This window comes from Camellia sinensis, chromosome 6, assembly GCF_055761805.1.
Source record: "Camellia sinensis isolate YWXY chromosome 6, ASM5576180v1, whole genome shotgun sequence".
In the NCBI taxonomy this organism is placed as follows: Eukaryota; Viridiplantae; Streptophyta; class Magnoliopsida; order Ericales; family Theaceae; genus Camellia; species Camellia sinensis.
Window position 1 is genome coordinate 156,939,118 of NC_138966.1, and position 15,536 is coordinate 156,954,653.

Sequence of the window (15,536 nt, forward strand, 5' to 3'; positions counted from 1 at the left end):
ACATAATTTTTAAAAAACTACATATAGAAAATTAAAACCAAACACACTAAGGCCCCGTTTGGGATAAAGGTTGGAGCTAAAATAACTATATAAGACAAAATATGCTATTTTAGTTAAATAGGACAAAATGTCACATCCAATTCATAATCATTTTATTTTTTCTTTCACAAAAGGTAAAAAAGTCAAAATCCCAGACTTAGGCTTCGCTTGGGAATACGTTATTTTTGTAATTTTTTAATTTTTTATAAAAAGATATATAAAAAAATAAAGAGAAATGTGACAACTTATAAGGAGTTTTTGACCTATTGAAAGCTACTAAACGAGATTTAAAATAATTAAAAAATTAAAAAACTGATATATGGAGAGAGAAACAAAGGTTTGGGTGACTCAGAGTGGGTAAGGATGAATCATATGTATCTGGAAAAAGGGGACCAGTGAAGGGGGACCGGAGACAAGATGAGAATGCTCTGGGCTCTTTGTTTTCTCCCACACATGCATATGACGTAATGATATATAGGCAGCTGTATGTATTGGTGTGTGGGGCTACCAATTACTCTGGGTCTGTTCTCTATTTGAGCTATATCAACTTGACTGTTCCACAACACCACCCCTGTAAGCCTAATGCGGCATCGTTTTGCTATTCTTTCTTTTTCTTTTTCTTTTTCTTTTCTTTTTTTTTTTTCCATGGCAAACAGTTTGAATAATGTTTTACTTAATTTTTTTTATTTATTATCATGAGATATAATAATATATAAATGAAGTGATTTATTAAATTAATACAATAATCACATGTCAGATTTGGATGACTTACTTGTGAGTCTTTTGTGATTCATTCTATAATTATTTTATGTGCAAATATATATGGGCAAATTATAGTAAACCACCTTGAACTTCAATTATATAAGATGCATTTGCACTTTATTCCTCCGAGTTTCAAAACTCAATAATAAACCATTTCAAACTATTATTTTGTTACACTTCGTTAAGATTTTGTTAAGAATTTAAACATAATCAGGTTATCTATCAAATACATGACACACAATTAAGATAATAATATCCATTATTGATTTTTTGAGATAATAATACAATTTTTAGGTGATCTCATTCCTACTTTGTTTCTAGCAAATTTTAAATGAGATTACCAAATAAGGGCATTATTACTTTAAAATTCTAATAAATATGTCAAGTGCGTTATACATTATCTGATTTTAAGTTAACTATAACAAGATAATATTTTGAAATGATTAACTATTGAGTTTTAAAATTTAAGGGGATAAAAAACAAATAGATCATAATTTAATTTTTGAATTTTAAAGTTTAAGAAGGTAAAATGTAAATATAATTTAAAAGGATTTACTATAATTTATCGAACATATATATTTTTTCAAACAAATATAGTGCATAAATGTGTGCTTATTAAATTTAATTTATTTAATTATTTTTATTTTATTGTGTCCAGTGATAAAATTAAGTGGAACATTATTCAAATTATTTGTGACTTTGAGAAAAACACAAGCCAAAACGCAAACCAAAACAAAAAAAGAAAAAAAAAAAAAAAAAAAGAATCCAACAATAAATTGACTGTATAATCAACAGTGTCCACATTTTCATTTTCTCAACCCCCACACACATACCATCATTCACTTTCATGTATTATACTGAAACTAACTGCTAACTTGCCCACAATTAAAGTTGATAGGCCACCCACTAATTTTCCTGTCAAAGCATACGATGGCTACAAATAATTTTCTATTGAATAATATTATACAACCTCTTAAAACTCAGTTTATTTATTGCAAAAAAAAAAAAAATTTGCTTTAAAAAAAAAAAACTTCAAATCATTTGGGCATCAAACCGGTGCACATATACCGTCCAGAGATATACGATAATCCGTTCTTTGAGTGGTATCAACTACCAAGATTCGTCTAATACAGAAGATGTTGTCATTCCTATGCTAGTAGTTCTTTTTTTCTTATCTGAGTCGCTAATAGTGCTATCTATTTTCTGCCAAAAGAATAATTTTTGCGATTCTAAAAATTTATTAGAAAAGTCAAAAGAATAATAATAGACCAAATAAACAACTTTTTTAGCATTAACTTTTTGTTAATTTATTTTTAACCAGTAAACTACCTTTTAAAAGAAGTCTAACCACAAAACTTACCACAAAAAATAAAAGTGAAACAAGAAGAGTAAAGCATCCTCATTAGTCACCAATCTCACCCTCTAATGTGTATGGCCACCATTCTTTTTTGCAATAGGTTCTATATCTGTAGAATTATGGTTTCCTACTCATTTGAAAATGTTCCTATCATGTAATTCTAATATATTATTTTGTGAGATCCCACCGCTTATTGACCCAAATAAACTAAATAGCCAACAAGCACCACTCAAAATGCTTAAACCAACTTACTTTAGTAAAAAGTTTATGGTGCCTTAAATACCAAAACTTCATTATTTTATGCCACATATAAATAGTTAGTAAGTTCTCATAGTTTGTATATTATTTTAAATTTCCACAAAGACAAATGGAGTACAATGATGGATGTGTTCCCCTATGAGAACATTCTAAGAAAAGTCCAGATTTGAACTGGGCTATACCCTCGGCGCTGTTTGTTTTTAAAGTTGGTTATGTAGAATTGTTAGTGTGGAAAATAAAATTAAATAAAATAAAATTATGTTTGTTTAATAATCATTGGATTAAGAAATATTTATGTTTGTATTGTCATTGTATGATGAAATTAACTATATAAAATTTCATAAATATCCTTAATATTTTTTTATATATTTTAATATTAAAATTATATTTCATAAATATATATATTTTTTTGATACTATCATATTTTTTTTGATATAAATATTATTATATTTTAATATTAAAAATTATTTTCATATAAAGAATGGTACGGGTAAAAAATGGTGAAATGATTAAAAAAATAATAGAGGAAAGAGTATAACAATTGGGCAAAATATTAAATTAATTGTTTTCCAATACCATTTTCCTTGGAGGATACTATTAATCCCACCATGAGGGCTTTTTATAATCCCTTGAGCCCCATTTGTTTAGGATTATGGAGAGGAGATTAAGATTGATAATGAAATAAAACTCTTTTGTTCAGGGTTATAGTGAGGAGATTAGGATTAATAGTGAAATGAGACGCATTATATGTCATGTTTGTTTTGAGAGATAGAGAGGAAATTCTTAATCCCTTGGTATTATGATAGGCCTTAAAAGAGGAATTTGAATAGAGGAGGTGGTATTAGAATTTTAATCCGCCGGACTATTTTTTTTATTTTTTACATATCGGACATTTTTTTATAAATATTAATGTTTAATTTTTTATATTTTTTGTTAAATAAAATTTTTTTATTTTTATTTTTTCCTGAAATTTTTTTATTATTTTTATTTTTATTTTTATTTTTATTTTTTACATACATTTTTTTTAACATTAATGTTTAATGTTTTTGTATTTTTTTTATTTGTTTTATTATTTTATATTTATGTTATATAAAAATAATTTAACAATCCAATACTAACAACTATCATCAAAATAAAAACAATTTTATTTAATCCACTCATTATGAATTCTCTCCATTCTATCTCTAAATACAAACGAGACCTTAGACTATTTTGCAAACAAACACCATTGTAGTGAGTCCCATGTCTATCTTAATTCCCACCTCAATCACCCAAAACAAACAGGCCTTCAGTGCAGACCATAGCTAGAAGGAACATGATCTAAATCAGAGGCAATGATAAGGAAAACATGAATATATAATTAAAAAGAATGAAGGTTCCCTATGAGGCCTACCATAAGAACATACAAATGCAGAAGGGTTGTGTTGTGCCTAGGATTCCCAGAAAGCATGGCCCGAAAGTACAAGCACAATAATGGGAATACCAAACATCAAATAATGCCAAAGATCTGAATCACATCGAGCCAACACTAATTTCATCTCAAACAACAAAGCAAAGATATTTTTTTACACCCAAAAAACAAAAACAAAAACAAAAAAAAGGTACAGTTATTGATCCTACATGTACAATATAGATCTTCCCCATAGTTGAGGTTGATATGGCCCGGTCAGGTATATAAACTATCTTTAATCTTAATAATACTGCTGGATTAACATTTTGGAAGTACTGATCTTGCCAGTTAAGGCAATTCTAACCCCCATCAAAAAAACAGGAAAAAATAAAGGCAATACTAACCAAACAGTACTCAAGTATTTTCCCATCAAACCCACGCATAAGGTTAAAGGCTATGTACAAGGAAAAATTTAAGTACTCGTTCATAATTCGGTGGATGATGAGTCGGTTCTTTGCCTCCGCATCCGTGCTCCCCACGACATATTCCCGTGAGCGTTCTTATTCATGCTTCTTCTCTTCAGCTCTGACAATTGGACCTGCCACCGGTTCTTCCACTCACTCCGTTCCTCCATTTGCTGGTTGAAAAAGAAAGGCCGAAATCAATACAAAATGAGATAATAAAACAAAAGTTTGAATTATTAAAATAAAACGAGAACTTCTACAAAGGACGAGGAAGAGAAACACCAAGAAAAGAAAAGACAAATGTAAACGGCAAATATCAATTTCATTATCAATGAACATCAACCATGTACCATAGATCCATACACATACAGAGCCATCATCCAATAATTAAATATGAGAAATATCCATTTCATTTTTAATAGCAATTGGATGCAAAAATCCACCCTCTACCAGAGACCATATGAAATTTGTGGCACTCTTTTCCGTAGTATAATAAAAAATAGAGAATAGTCCAACCACAAAACATCAAAAGAAAGTCATGCCACCAAACTCAACTTAAAATATTTCAGAAAAAAGAAACAATCAGATTAATGGCTGCATGCTGATGAAAATAAAATAATCTCATTTCAAATGGTTTGTAAAGCACAACAAACTTATTCCAGTCTTCTGTCTGCCAAGGACACCAATACATATATGAGAAATAACAACTTTTTGAACTCCTTAACAAAAGATGCATCAACACCCCATTATTCTTGGATATTTTTAATCTAAATAAAAATTCTCTCCTTTTTATTTTATTTTATAAAGAGATCAATTAAATGCAAGGCAAAGTGATGAAGTTGACAAACATACCCCTCCCCCGCAGGGCAAAAAAGTTATGATATCCAATATAAGCAAAAGACAGAAAACAGAGAAACAAATAATCAATAAATAAAACGTAAAATCTTGACAACCCCCAAAATTGATGAACTAAACTTTCATTAGGATATCTCCGATCATTCATCAAAATTTTCATCAAATTTACGCGTTAAAACCAAGCTCCAACCGTCCATCAAATCAAGGGAGTTCATCCTTTCATTAAATTTTGTAGGGGGCGTTGGGCTGGACATCAGTCCAGACAACCGGCCTTTCTTTATCTGAACATCAATTTCCACCCATGGCCGGATGTCCTCCCGGACAACCGGGCTTCTAACAAGATTTGATGAAAATTTTAAATTTACCATTGGAATGTATGATATGAGATCAAACTTTTTATCAAATTTGGTGACGATGCGTTAGAGATGCTCTAACTTCTTCCAAATCAACCCATACATAAGCAAGTTACACTAGAAAAAAAAATACTAATAAAATAAGCAATAATTCATGTAAAACAATGAAGTTCTATTGAGAACATAAGCAAAACATCACCCATAAACATTCAAAATCTCATGAAAGTATATTAAGAGTTGAAAATTGGGGCAACCAAATGATAACTTCAGTACTTAAGAGTCCGCATATGAACCTAATATAGTTGCTAATGAAAGAAAGCCACAAATGCTATAAACCAATGGAAAGCTGAATTTAAATTTTTGTGTAATAAACTCCATAAGCACCTACACATGTGCATGCATAGATCATAAAGTTTACTAACACACAGGCTGTTTGGTCCAGAAATTCAATCCCCAAAAATACACAGCAAAGCAAGAAAAAACACAGAATTTGAATTTGAATAAAAAAACTCAATCCAAGCAAAACCCAAAATCAAATACCACCAAATAACTACAAATCAGATAATAAAAAAACATAAACCCAAATCAAAACACACAGTGAACACCACCAAATTAATCCCAAAATACCCAAATAATTACCTCATCGCTGTGGTATCGCCTGCGAGCCGAGAACGCGAGGTGAAGCCCTCTGTCCATGTCGCTGTCGTACAGAGCCCTCCGACCCGGATCCGACAGCGTCTCATATGCCTCCTGGACCCGAATAAACCTCTGTGTGTACTCCTCGACCCGGTCCGGGGGAGACACATCCGGGTGGTACTTCCGGGCCAACTGCTTATACGCTTGCTTGATCTCTACCAGCGACCCAGTCTCCGATATGCCAAGAAGGTCGTAGAAGCTCATCGTATCCATCACCGGCAGCGACGCGACGGAGCCGCCATCGTTGAAGGCGGCCTTGGTTGTGAATGACCCGACCCGGGTCCGTAACGAAACATGGGGTCTGGGGAGGTGGGTGGTGGTGGGGAAGGAAAGGCGGAGAAAAGGGTTGGGCCGAGTGGTGGTGATGGAGGGGAGGGAAGGGTTGGTTGGGAGGAGAGAGAAGCGAGGGTCGCTTCTTGGAATCACTCCATTGCTGCAACACATCTCTTTTCTTTTCAATTTTTGTGTGTAGATCTCTCTCTGTATATGGTTATGTATATGTATATGCCCTTTCTTTCTCTGTTTGAATGGTTTTGTTTGGAAGGTGAGAAAGGTGGAGGTCATTCACCCAAAAAAAGACGAAGGTGGAGTGGAAGTTAGATGAAACTTGATTTTGGGGGGTGTGGAAGAATCGTGATACATTTATTTATAATGAGGTGGACAATGCGCACTTGGCATACACAAGGTGCTATGGGATAATGGAAACTAGATATGCCGACATATACGAACTTACAAAATTTAAATAAATAAAAAAAAAAAATCAAGCCTACAATTTTTGGGTGAATTAAAATGGGTTTGATTTTTTTTAAAATTTTTATCTTAATTGGAGAGAGTATTTGAATTTTGTAGGCCTATTTTTAAATCGATTTCAGTAATTTGAGTCGTCTATTTTTTTAAATTCATTGAATAGAATATTTCTGTAAAAAATTAAGATGATTAGACATTGATAATTATTTGCATTAAAAAAATAGATTATAAATATAATTTCAAGAATAACTATTCATTTTTTCTAATACAAATTTGATTCAAATATATAACTACCGATATCCAATTATCTTAATATTTGACATGAATATTTTACTCAATTAATTCTAAAAAGTGAGTGGTTTAGATCATCAAAATGAGACTTGCAGTGAGCTCTACAAGCTCTTTAAGTTCTCTTATGTTAAAATACAAACATGAGAAAAGTCTAATCCAATTAAAATATAAGCAATGATACATCCTCTAATGATGTAGCAGACAATAAAAAAATAAAAAATAAAAAAAAATAGGCCAAAATATCACATCACAGTGGGATCCACTTCTATTAGAGCTCCCAATCATTTTTGTTAAAATATATGAATTAGTGAGTGATAACCATTCTTTTATTTTATTTTTTTTCCTTTTTAATCCTCGTTTGCACTACTAAAGGGTCATTTGATAACCTTGTAAGTTTTCTTAGTTTTATATATTTTTACAAAAAAATAACAATGAATAAAAACTTTCATAATATATAGTATACATTTTGAAAATAATTAAAAATAATGTAAAGTATTATGTTTGTGAATTGCCATAAGTCACAACAATGTGTAATCGAATGTGGTAGTTCACTGAAGTGGTGGTCAGCATGTCTCCAAAGGTGGTAGTAGAACGTTATCGGGAGTGCCCGAAGAGTTGTCAAATCTTATGGAGGGTGATCGGAAGTCAATCGGCCAATGGTCGTGAGTGGTGAGCAAAAATAATGAGACAGTAAAAAAAGAACAAAAGTAATGAAATAGTGAAAAGAATGAGTGAAAACTTGTTTTGAAAATTAAAATAATAATAATAATTTATATATATATATATTTTTTAAAGTTTTTCAAAATTTTAAAATTGATTCCACTTTTATGATTTTTTTATTATATTTTTTGCATTTGTTAAAAACTAATAAAAAGCCTAATACAATAAATGAAAAACCTATTGACTATATATGAATTGAAAATTTTAAATTTTTGTTAGGCATGTTGTCGCATGATATATTATTTGTTGTCAATTTTGTTAGTAAAAATTTGTAGTAAAAAACCATGCATATTAATGTTGTTACATATTAATTTAAAAGTTTTATTTATTTATTTTTTTTTAAAAAAAAAGAAGAAGAAGAAGAAAGATTTAAAGATGTAAAGGAATTATTTGATTTTTAGACAAAATAGTACTATGTTAAAAATATAATATTAATTAAATTAACTTCTAAATATAAAAGACATCATTTTGAAATTTCCCATTTAAGCTCCAAACAAATAAAAATGTAAAATAATTACACAAAGAATTAAGAATCTTGGACTCATGGCCGCTTAGCTATTGGCATCCCCAACGTCAAGTAGTTGTGATTAGATTGACCATTGTGATTAAAGTTGCGGTAGAAAAGACTCATTTAATATTTTTTTAATTATTTGATTTTCTTGATCTTGAAATTTTTTTTGATATTTACCATTGTGATTAAAGAAGCGGAGGAAGAAGAAGACAAGACTTCTTTAATTTTTTTTGTGATTATTTGATTTTCTTGATACCGATAAGTTTTTTTAATATTTCAATTTCATTAGGACTTATAAAAATAAAATGAAGTAAAATATATTTATTTTGATCAGAAAGAAATGTTCATTACTCAAGCCAAATGACACTTACAAACGGGAATCGTCCAAAAGATAAGTTTACACCAAGTAAAGAAAAATCAGATCAAATAAACACATATGTATAAACCTATAAAAATCTCAAACGCACAACAAGTGCTCGTGCTCGTACTGTAAATAGAAGCCAAAATGATCAACTATAGAGCATGTCTAGGTAAAATATATTGAGGTTTGATATTTGTTCATTTTTACTATTTGATCTCATTTGATGCAAATGTTAGAGAGAAACTTTATTTGATTACCTTGACTTTCAACACTTTAGCCACAAGTATTACAATTTTTTTTTATTTACTACTCACCCACTCTTGTTGACCATTTTTATGCATTGGCACCCCTTCAGATAAAAGGCTAATTCTACCACTGTTTGGACTAGTTATAAAATTGTAAAAATATGAAAAGCAGCACAAGGTATGCAAAAGCTGTGCGCTTCCAAACAATAGAATTAAAGAAATACATCCACTTAAAAATAATAAAATTAAAAAAAAACTCCTCTCGTGGCTTTGATGGTGTAATTTTTCATTTATTTATTGATGGGAGGCACCAGCCAAACAACTTACAAAAATATGGTTCTATTAGTCAAAACACAGAGAGAGAGAGAGAGAGAGAGACACCTTCCATCCAAATACTTTGTTCATGCACTTGGATGGCCATATGAGCAAGCAAATGATCTGCCTTGTTGCCGTTAATATGTGGGTTTGTTTGGAAAAATTCAAAAAAATCAAAATGTCAAAAGCTCATTAAAAAATTTAAAAATAAAAAATTATACAAAAAATCAAAAAAAAATTTTTCCCTCTATTTTTTGCAAATTTCTTTTGAAAAAATCTAAAAAATCATTCCAAACATACTTAAACTTTTATAATATATATAATCGGATGGAACCCAAATTCAACCCTACCAATAATTTGACAAATTATATTTATAAAATAAGAGTTAGTTTCTTTTGAGTTTCAAATTTGAGAGAGCTTTCTTTTTTATTTTATAATTTGGTGTCAAAACTAGTTTACGTACATATCGACTTATTTTAGGGTTCTGAAATTAACGACCAGACAAACCTTCAGTGACCCCAAAATTTATGATGTTTGACTTTCATGAGATTTGACCGTTCAATCTCTTGTGTGATAAATCTAGTTACCTCTTCTGCCACTAAGCCAAACTTCTTGGGGTTAATTTGAGAGGACTTGAGAAGCTCATGGGACCTATCACATGTTCCGTTTCGATAATCATAACTGTTCATTTTGTAAGTCTTTCTGTGTATATCATTTATGAAAAAAATGAAGTTGACCTGATAATCGTAGTATTTATTTTATTATATTTGTTTCCAACAAAATAGATGATTTATTTTAAAAAACGTATTTGTCGCCCATTTTTCACAGAGAAATGCAATAAAATGAAAATGTTGTGATTATTGAATCGAACCGTGGAGGCCCATCACGGATCCCGTTTTGATAATCTGAACCGTTGAATGTGTAGAACTCGTCAAGTACTATATGTCTGTAAAAAATCACATTTATTAGATATCGATAACTACATGATCAAATCAGTTTTGTACAAAAAATAGATGATGTTATAATTAACGATTGAAAAAAAACAAATATAATCAAATAGTTATTGATATCCGATTAACGTGATTTTTTATTCGCATATAATACTCGACGAGTTCTACACATTAAACGGTTCAGATTATTAAAATGGGACCTGCGATGGCCCCCACGGGGCCGAACAAAATCGTCCTGTGCAATGTCCGAAACGTAACCAATAATTTCTTACAATCAAATCGGTTGTGCAGGTTGTACGACACATCTCTAATCTTCTCTTACACACTTTTTTATACAATTTTTTAATGCATATTTTTTTATAAAAAATCAAGAAATTAACACAAATATTCATATTTTTTCCTTAACTTTTTAATTTAAAAAGACAAAAAATATGCTTATTTAAGATACCCCAAACAATTCCATAGTAAACGTTCTCTCTCTTACAATCTAGCTTTGAATACTTAAGTTGGGACCATCTCTTTGACCAAAAACTTAATTAAGCCCTTAAGATTGCCTTTATGCCTCATAAAAAATAAGAAATTATCTACGGATTAATTCCAATCAAAGCACTAGAGTAGAGATACCCTTCTAATAAAATATATATATATAGAAAAATTATAAATTAAAAATTGAGATAAATATTGTTGCAAATTTATAAAGATCTGAATGAATAGGAGTGAAAATTGTATGTCATGAAAATACAGAATCACTTATTGCATCTCAATAAAGTAATAATTAATTAGTTGGACTGGGGATTGTATCGCAACTTGGAAAGTTTGATAAAGAACCTGGGATTAAAAGACATTGCCCTTGAGACAAAAGACAATTATTTTATCAACAATGATTCATCCCACTAAAAACACCATCACTAATAGCATTAATACATTAAAAAAGTAAAAAAAAAAAAAAACACAACTTCAAGACCAAAACATCACATCATTAATGACGGGACCCACTGCCACCTAATTAGTGGGAGCACTAATTAGTGCTCCCAAACATTTTTCTTATTTTATCACGATTGGCTATAAGCAAGACCTATGCGATTGCGATTGGCTTTTCTTTTTCAAAAAATGATTGAGACTTTTTTGTTCGAAGACCCTTACAATTCCACTCATGATGTGTATATGTATATATATAGTGAAATCCTACACGTTAATATGAATCATTTTGAAATTACGAGATCCAAAAAAAAATGTCTCACTCTAATTTTTTTTTTATTTTATTTTCTTTTCAGTTTCAATCAATCAATCTTGACTAGAGTGTAGTACCTTCTTGCCAGTTGGATCAACCTATGCTATGCTATCCTATGCCAACTTGGATGACCTCACCTCTCGTTCTCATCTATAGGAGAATATTTTGACTTCGTTTAGCATTGATTTTTTTGGTTTTAAAAAAAAAAAATTTGATGAATAAATTTCATATTTAAATTCGTAATTTATATAATTTTATATTATTTTTATGATTTATTTAATCTTTTTAAATGTGTAATGACTCATTTATCCGTTATAATAGTGTGTCATATTTAAAAAAAGTACAGTAAAATGTTTTTTAATGTCACATTAGAGTATCACATTTAAAAAAAATACACTAAATGGTTTTTAATTTTTTTAAAGTGTCATATTATACCCGTCACGTTAGAGTGTCATATGTCATATTTGAAAAAAAGTATACTAAGAAATTTTTAATTTTTGGAAGACTTATTTATAAGTCATTTTTCAGACACTTATGATAGATTAAGTTCTGTGTAATTTCTTATAGAGTCTCAAGTCCTATTTAGATAGGAATATATTCCACAATATCCTACATAAACGTAACGTGACGTGACACTTACATAAACATAACGTAACGTGACACCTATATAAACGTAACGTAATGTGACACCTACATAAACGTAATGTGACACCTACATAAACGTAACGTGACACCTACATAAACGTAACATAACGTGTCACATTACGTTTTGCAAACTTAATGAGTTTTTATTTTTTTAAATTGAATGTGAAAATGTTACTGATTTATATTGGTGTCACGTTACGTTTATGTAGGTGTCACGTTACGTTACGTTTATGTAAATATGATCTATGGTAACATTCAATTTCCTATATAGGAAATTGAATCTTGCCATAGATCATAGGTGTCATGTTACGTTATGTTTATATAGATATGATCTATGGTAACATGTAATTTTCTATGTAGGAAATTGTATGTTACCATAGAACATAGGTGTCACATTACGTATATGTGTCACGTTACGTTACATTTATATAGATATGATCTATGCTAACATTCAATTTCCTATATATGGTTTTATTATTATTTATGATATTAACAACTAATATTGAGGGTAAATGTGTTAACAAACTTTCCACAGGACTTATAGGAACATAATTTTTTTAGTAGGACCATATATAGTATAAGTCTCCCTAATAGGACTAATAAATAATTTTTCTTTAATTTTTTTAGAGTATCACATCATACCCTGTCACGTTATCACGTTTAAAAAAAATACACTAAAGAGTTTTTATTTTTTTTAAAGTGTCATATCATATCCGTTATATTGTCACATTAGGGAAAGTACATTAAAGAATTTTTTTTTTGAGTAAAAGTTTAGGAGTGTCTCATCATACCTGCTACGTTGTCACATTTAGAAAAAATATATATTAAGGAGTTTTTATTTTTTTTGGAGTGTCACATCGTTGGAGTATCACATTAATACCTGTCATATTCGAGTATCACATCATAGCTGTCACATTAATACAAAGGTATAGTTGTCCACCAAAACATTGTCAAAATAAAAAATAGAATCACATGAAAAGAATTCGCCACTAATAAAATTTAATAGATCAATAGAAAACATTAGCACTAATTAGACAAGTTGTTTGTGAAATGATATTTATTGATAAATATCTCTTTAAAAAATACAAAAAATAAAATAAGTTAAATAAATTAATAAGATAAAATATCACAATAATTATTTTATTTTTTTCACAAAAATTTAAAAAGTCAAACCGAATAAACTTTGGCATTCCTCCAAAAATTCAAAAAGTTAAAAAGTTACTAAAAAAGTTAAAAAGTTATCATTATTCACCAAAAAAATATATTAAAAAATTAATTTTACACAAAATTATTACAAACAACTCTGACGTCCCCACAAACATAGAGCTGACTTTTATGGAAAAATTGCACAGGCGGGGTGCACAAATGACACAGTGCTGTTCGGCCTGTGAGGGCCATCACATGTCTCATTTTGATAATCTGAACCGTTCAATATGTAGAACTCATCGAGTACTATATGCCTTTAAAAAGTCATGATGACCGGATATCGCTAACTACATGATCAAATTAGCTTTGTATAAAAAATAGATGGTGTTATAGCTAACGGTTGAAAAAAAAACTAATCCGATCAGATAACTTTCGATATCCGATCAATGTGATTTTTTACAAACATATAGTACTCGATGAGTTCTACACATTGAACGGTTCCGATTAGCAAAACAGGACCCGTGATGAACCCCCATGGGCGGAATAGCATTATTCAATTTAATGCCCGAGAATGAGGGAACCATCTCCTAACTTATACTCTGCAAACACTGCCCTTAAGACATCCCACCATACTGTCTATTTTATCCCAATCTTCTCCTATACAGTAATTTATACAATTTTTTAATACATATTTTTTCGTAAAAAGTCAAAAAGTTATTCTAAACAACCATATTTTTTTCCTCAACTTTTTAGTCCAAAAAATCGAAAAATACACTTATTTAGGACATTCCAAACAACCCCTTAATCCCAAACTAACATAGTTAAAAAATTAAAAAATCACTAAAAAAATTAATTATCAAAAGGCAACTTTAGATAACAGATATGTCACGTAATTGAAATCATGTGATATATTTTGTTACTCATTAATTGGCATGTAATTAAAATAAAGAATAAAGTTTTAGTACATATTTTTTGGGCTCTTTTTTCATAAATTCCATTCCTAACAGTTTTATTCCATAAAACCCAAATCGTTTTTAATTATTCCATTAGGTCAATTCATTGTAATAGGATGCAATTACCCTCCTCCCACTTCTCCCGTGTCTACTCCATTCTGAAAACAAACCATTCTTATTCTATCTATTCAATCCACAATATACTGATTTCCCAAAGAAAATCTTATCATCAGTCCCAAAAAATTCTCAAATTGTAACCCTAGATTCACATCGCCTCACCACCATCGTCGTCTACCGTCCACTTTCGTCGGCCACTACTATTCCACTTCATCTCACCACTGAGAAAGTTTATATTGGAAGGAAGGTGGTTCATTGTCCGTGTTTCCCGTCGGTCGATTGAATGTAGTCTATCGATTTCCATACCCACCCACAATGAGGAACAAAACTAAGCAACATCATTCCATCTTTTGTTTTTCAATCACAATGTGATCACTGATGTATATATTTACACTGTCGTATTACTATTGTTGTTTTTTTATTTGATTTTGTAAACATCAGTGATGTGAACATTCGTATTACTGTTCATTAATGGATAAACTCACAGTAGTAGACACTGGTGTAAACATTGATATTAGTATATAATAATGTGAATGTTCACATTACTGTCAATGTTGGTATTGTTGATTGTTAATGTCCATATAACCCCCAATCTTTACCCAAAAATGTGATGAAATATGATGTAAATATTCACATTGTGACATCAATATCAGACGACTTGGTATTGTTGGGTGTTGTTGGTTCCACCATCTGTTTTTCACCCAATGATAACATAATGTGATCACCGATGTATATATTTACATTACCCTATTACTATTGTTGTTTTTAGATTTGATTTTGTAAACATTAATGATGTGAACATTCATATTACTGGTCATTAATGAATAAACTCACATTAGTAGACACTGGTGTAAACATTCACATTAGTGTATAATAATGTGAATGTTCACATTACTGTTAATTTCTAAATCAGTCATATTATGTTATTGTTCACATCAATGTGTATTGATGTAAACATTGACACCAGTGTTTTGCTCATGTTAGCACCAAAACAAATGTGGAACACACATTACTAGGCAATGGGGTGGAAGTTGACATCAATGATGTGAACATTCACAATACTGTTCAGCAATGGATAAACACACATTAGATCAGTTAATGAGTAAATATTCAAATTGTGACATCAATGT

The 15,536-nt window shown here is 30.2% G+C and overlaps 1 protein-coding gene across 1 annotated transcript; it reads right to left on the reverse strand.

Annotated features, from left to right (window-relative positions):
• Window positions 1–3,924: 3,924 nt before the first annotated feature.
• Window positions 3,925–6,866, reverse strand: LOC114288704 (chaperone protein dnaJ 20, chloroplastic). The gene is made up of 2 exons (XM_028232267.2): window positions 6,118–6,866; window positions 3,925–4,443 (listed from the first exon to the last, which is right to left on the reverse strand). Exons 1-2 carry the CDS (start codon window positions 6,736–6,738, stop codon window positions 4,291–4,293), a joined length of 774 nt encoding a protein of 257 aa, XP_028088068.2. The 5' UTR covers window positions 6,739–6,866; the 3' UTR covers window positions 3,925–4,290.
• Between the last annotated feature and the right edge of the window lie 8,670 nt (window positions 6,867–15,536).

Coding starts and splice junctions, on each gene's coding strand:
- LOC114288704 (XM_028232267.2), bottom strand. CDS start 6,738: ATGACCTCCACCTTTCTCACCTTCCAAACAAAACCATTCAAACAGAGA. Junction 4,444..6,117: donor GGCGATACCACAGCGATGAG/GTAATTATTTGG, acceptor TTTTTCAACCAG/CAAATGGAGGAACGGAGTGA.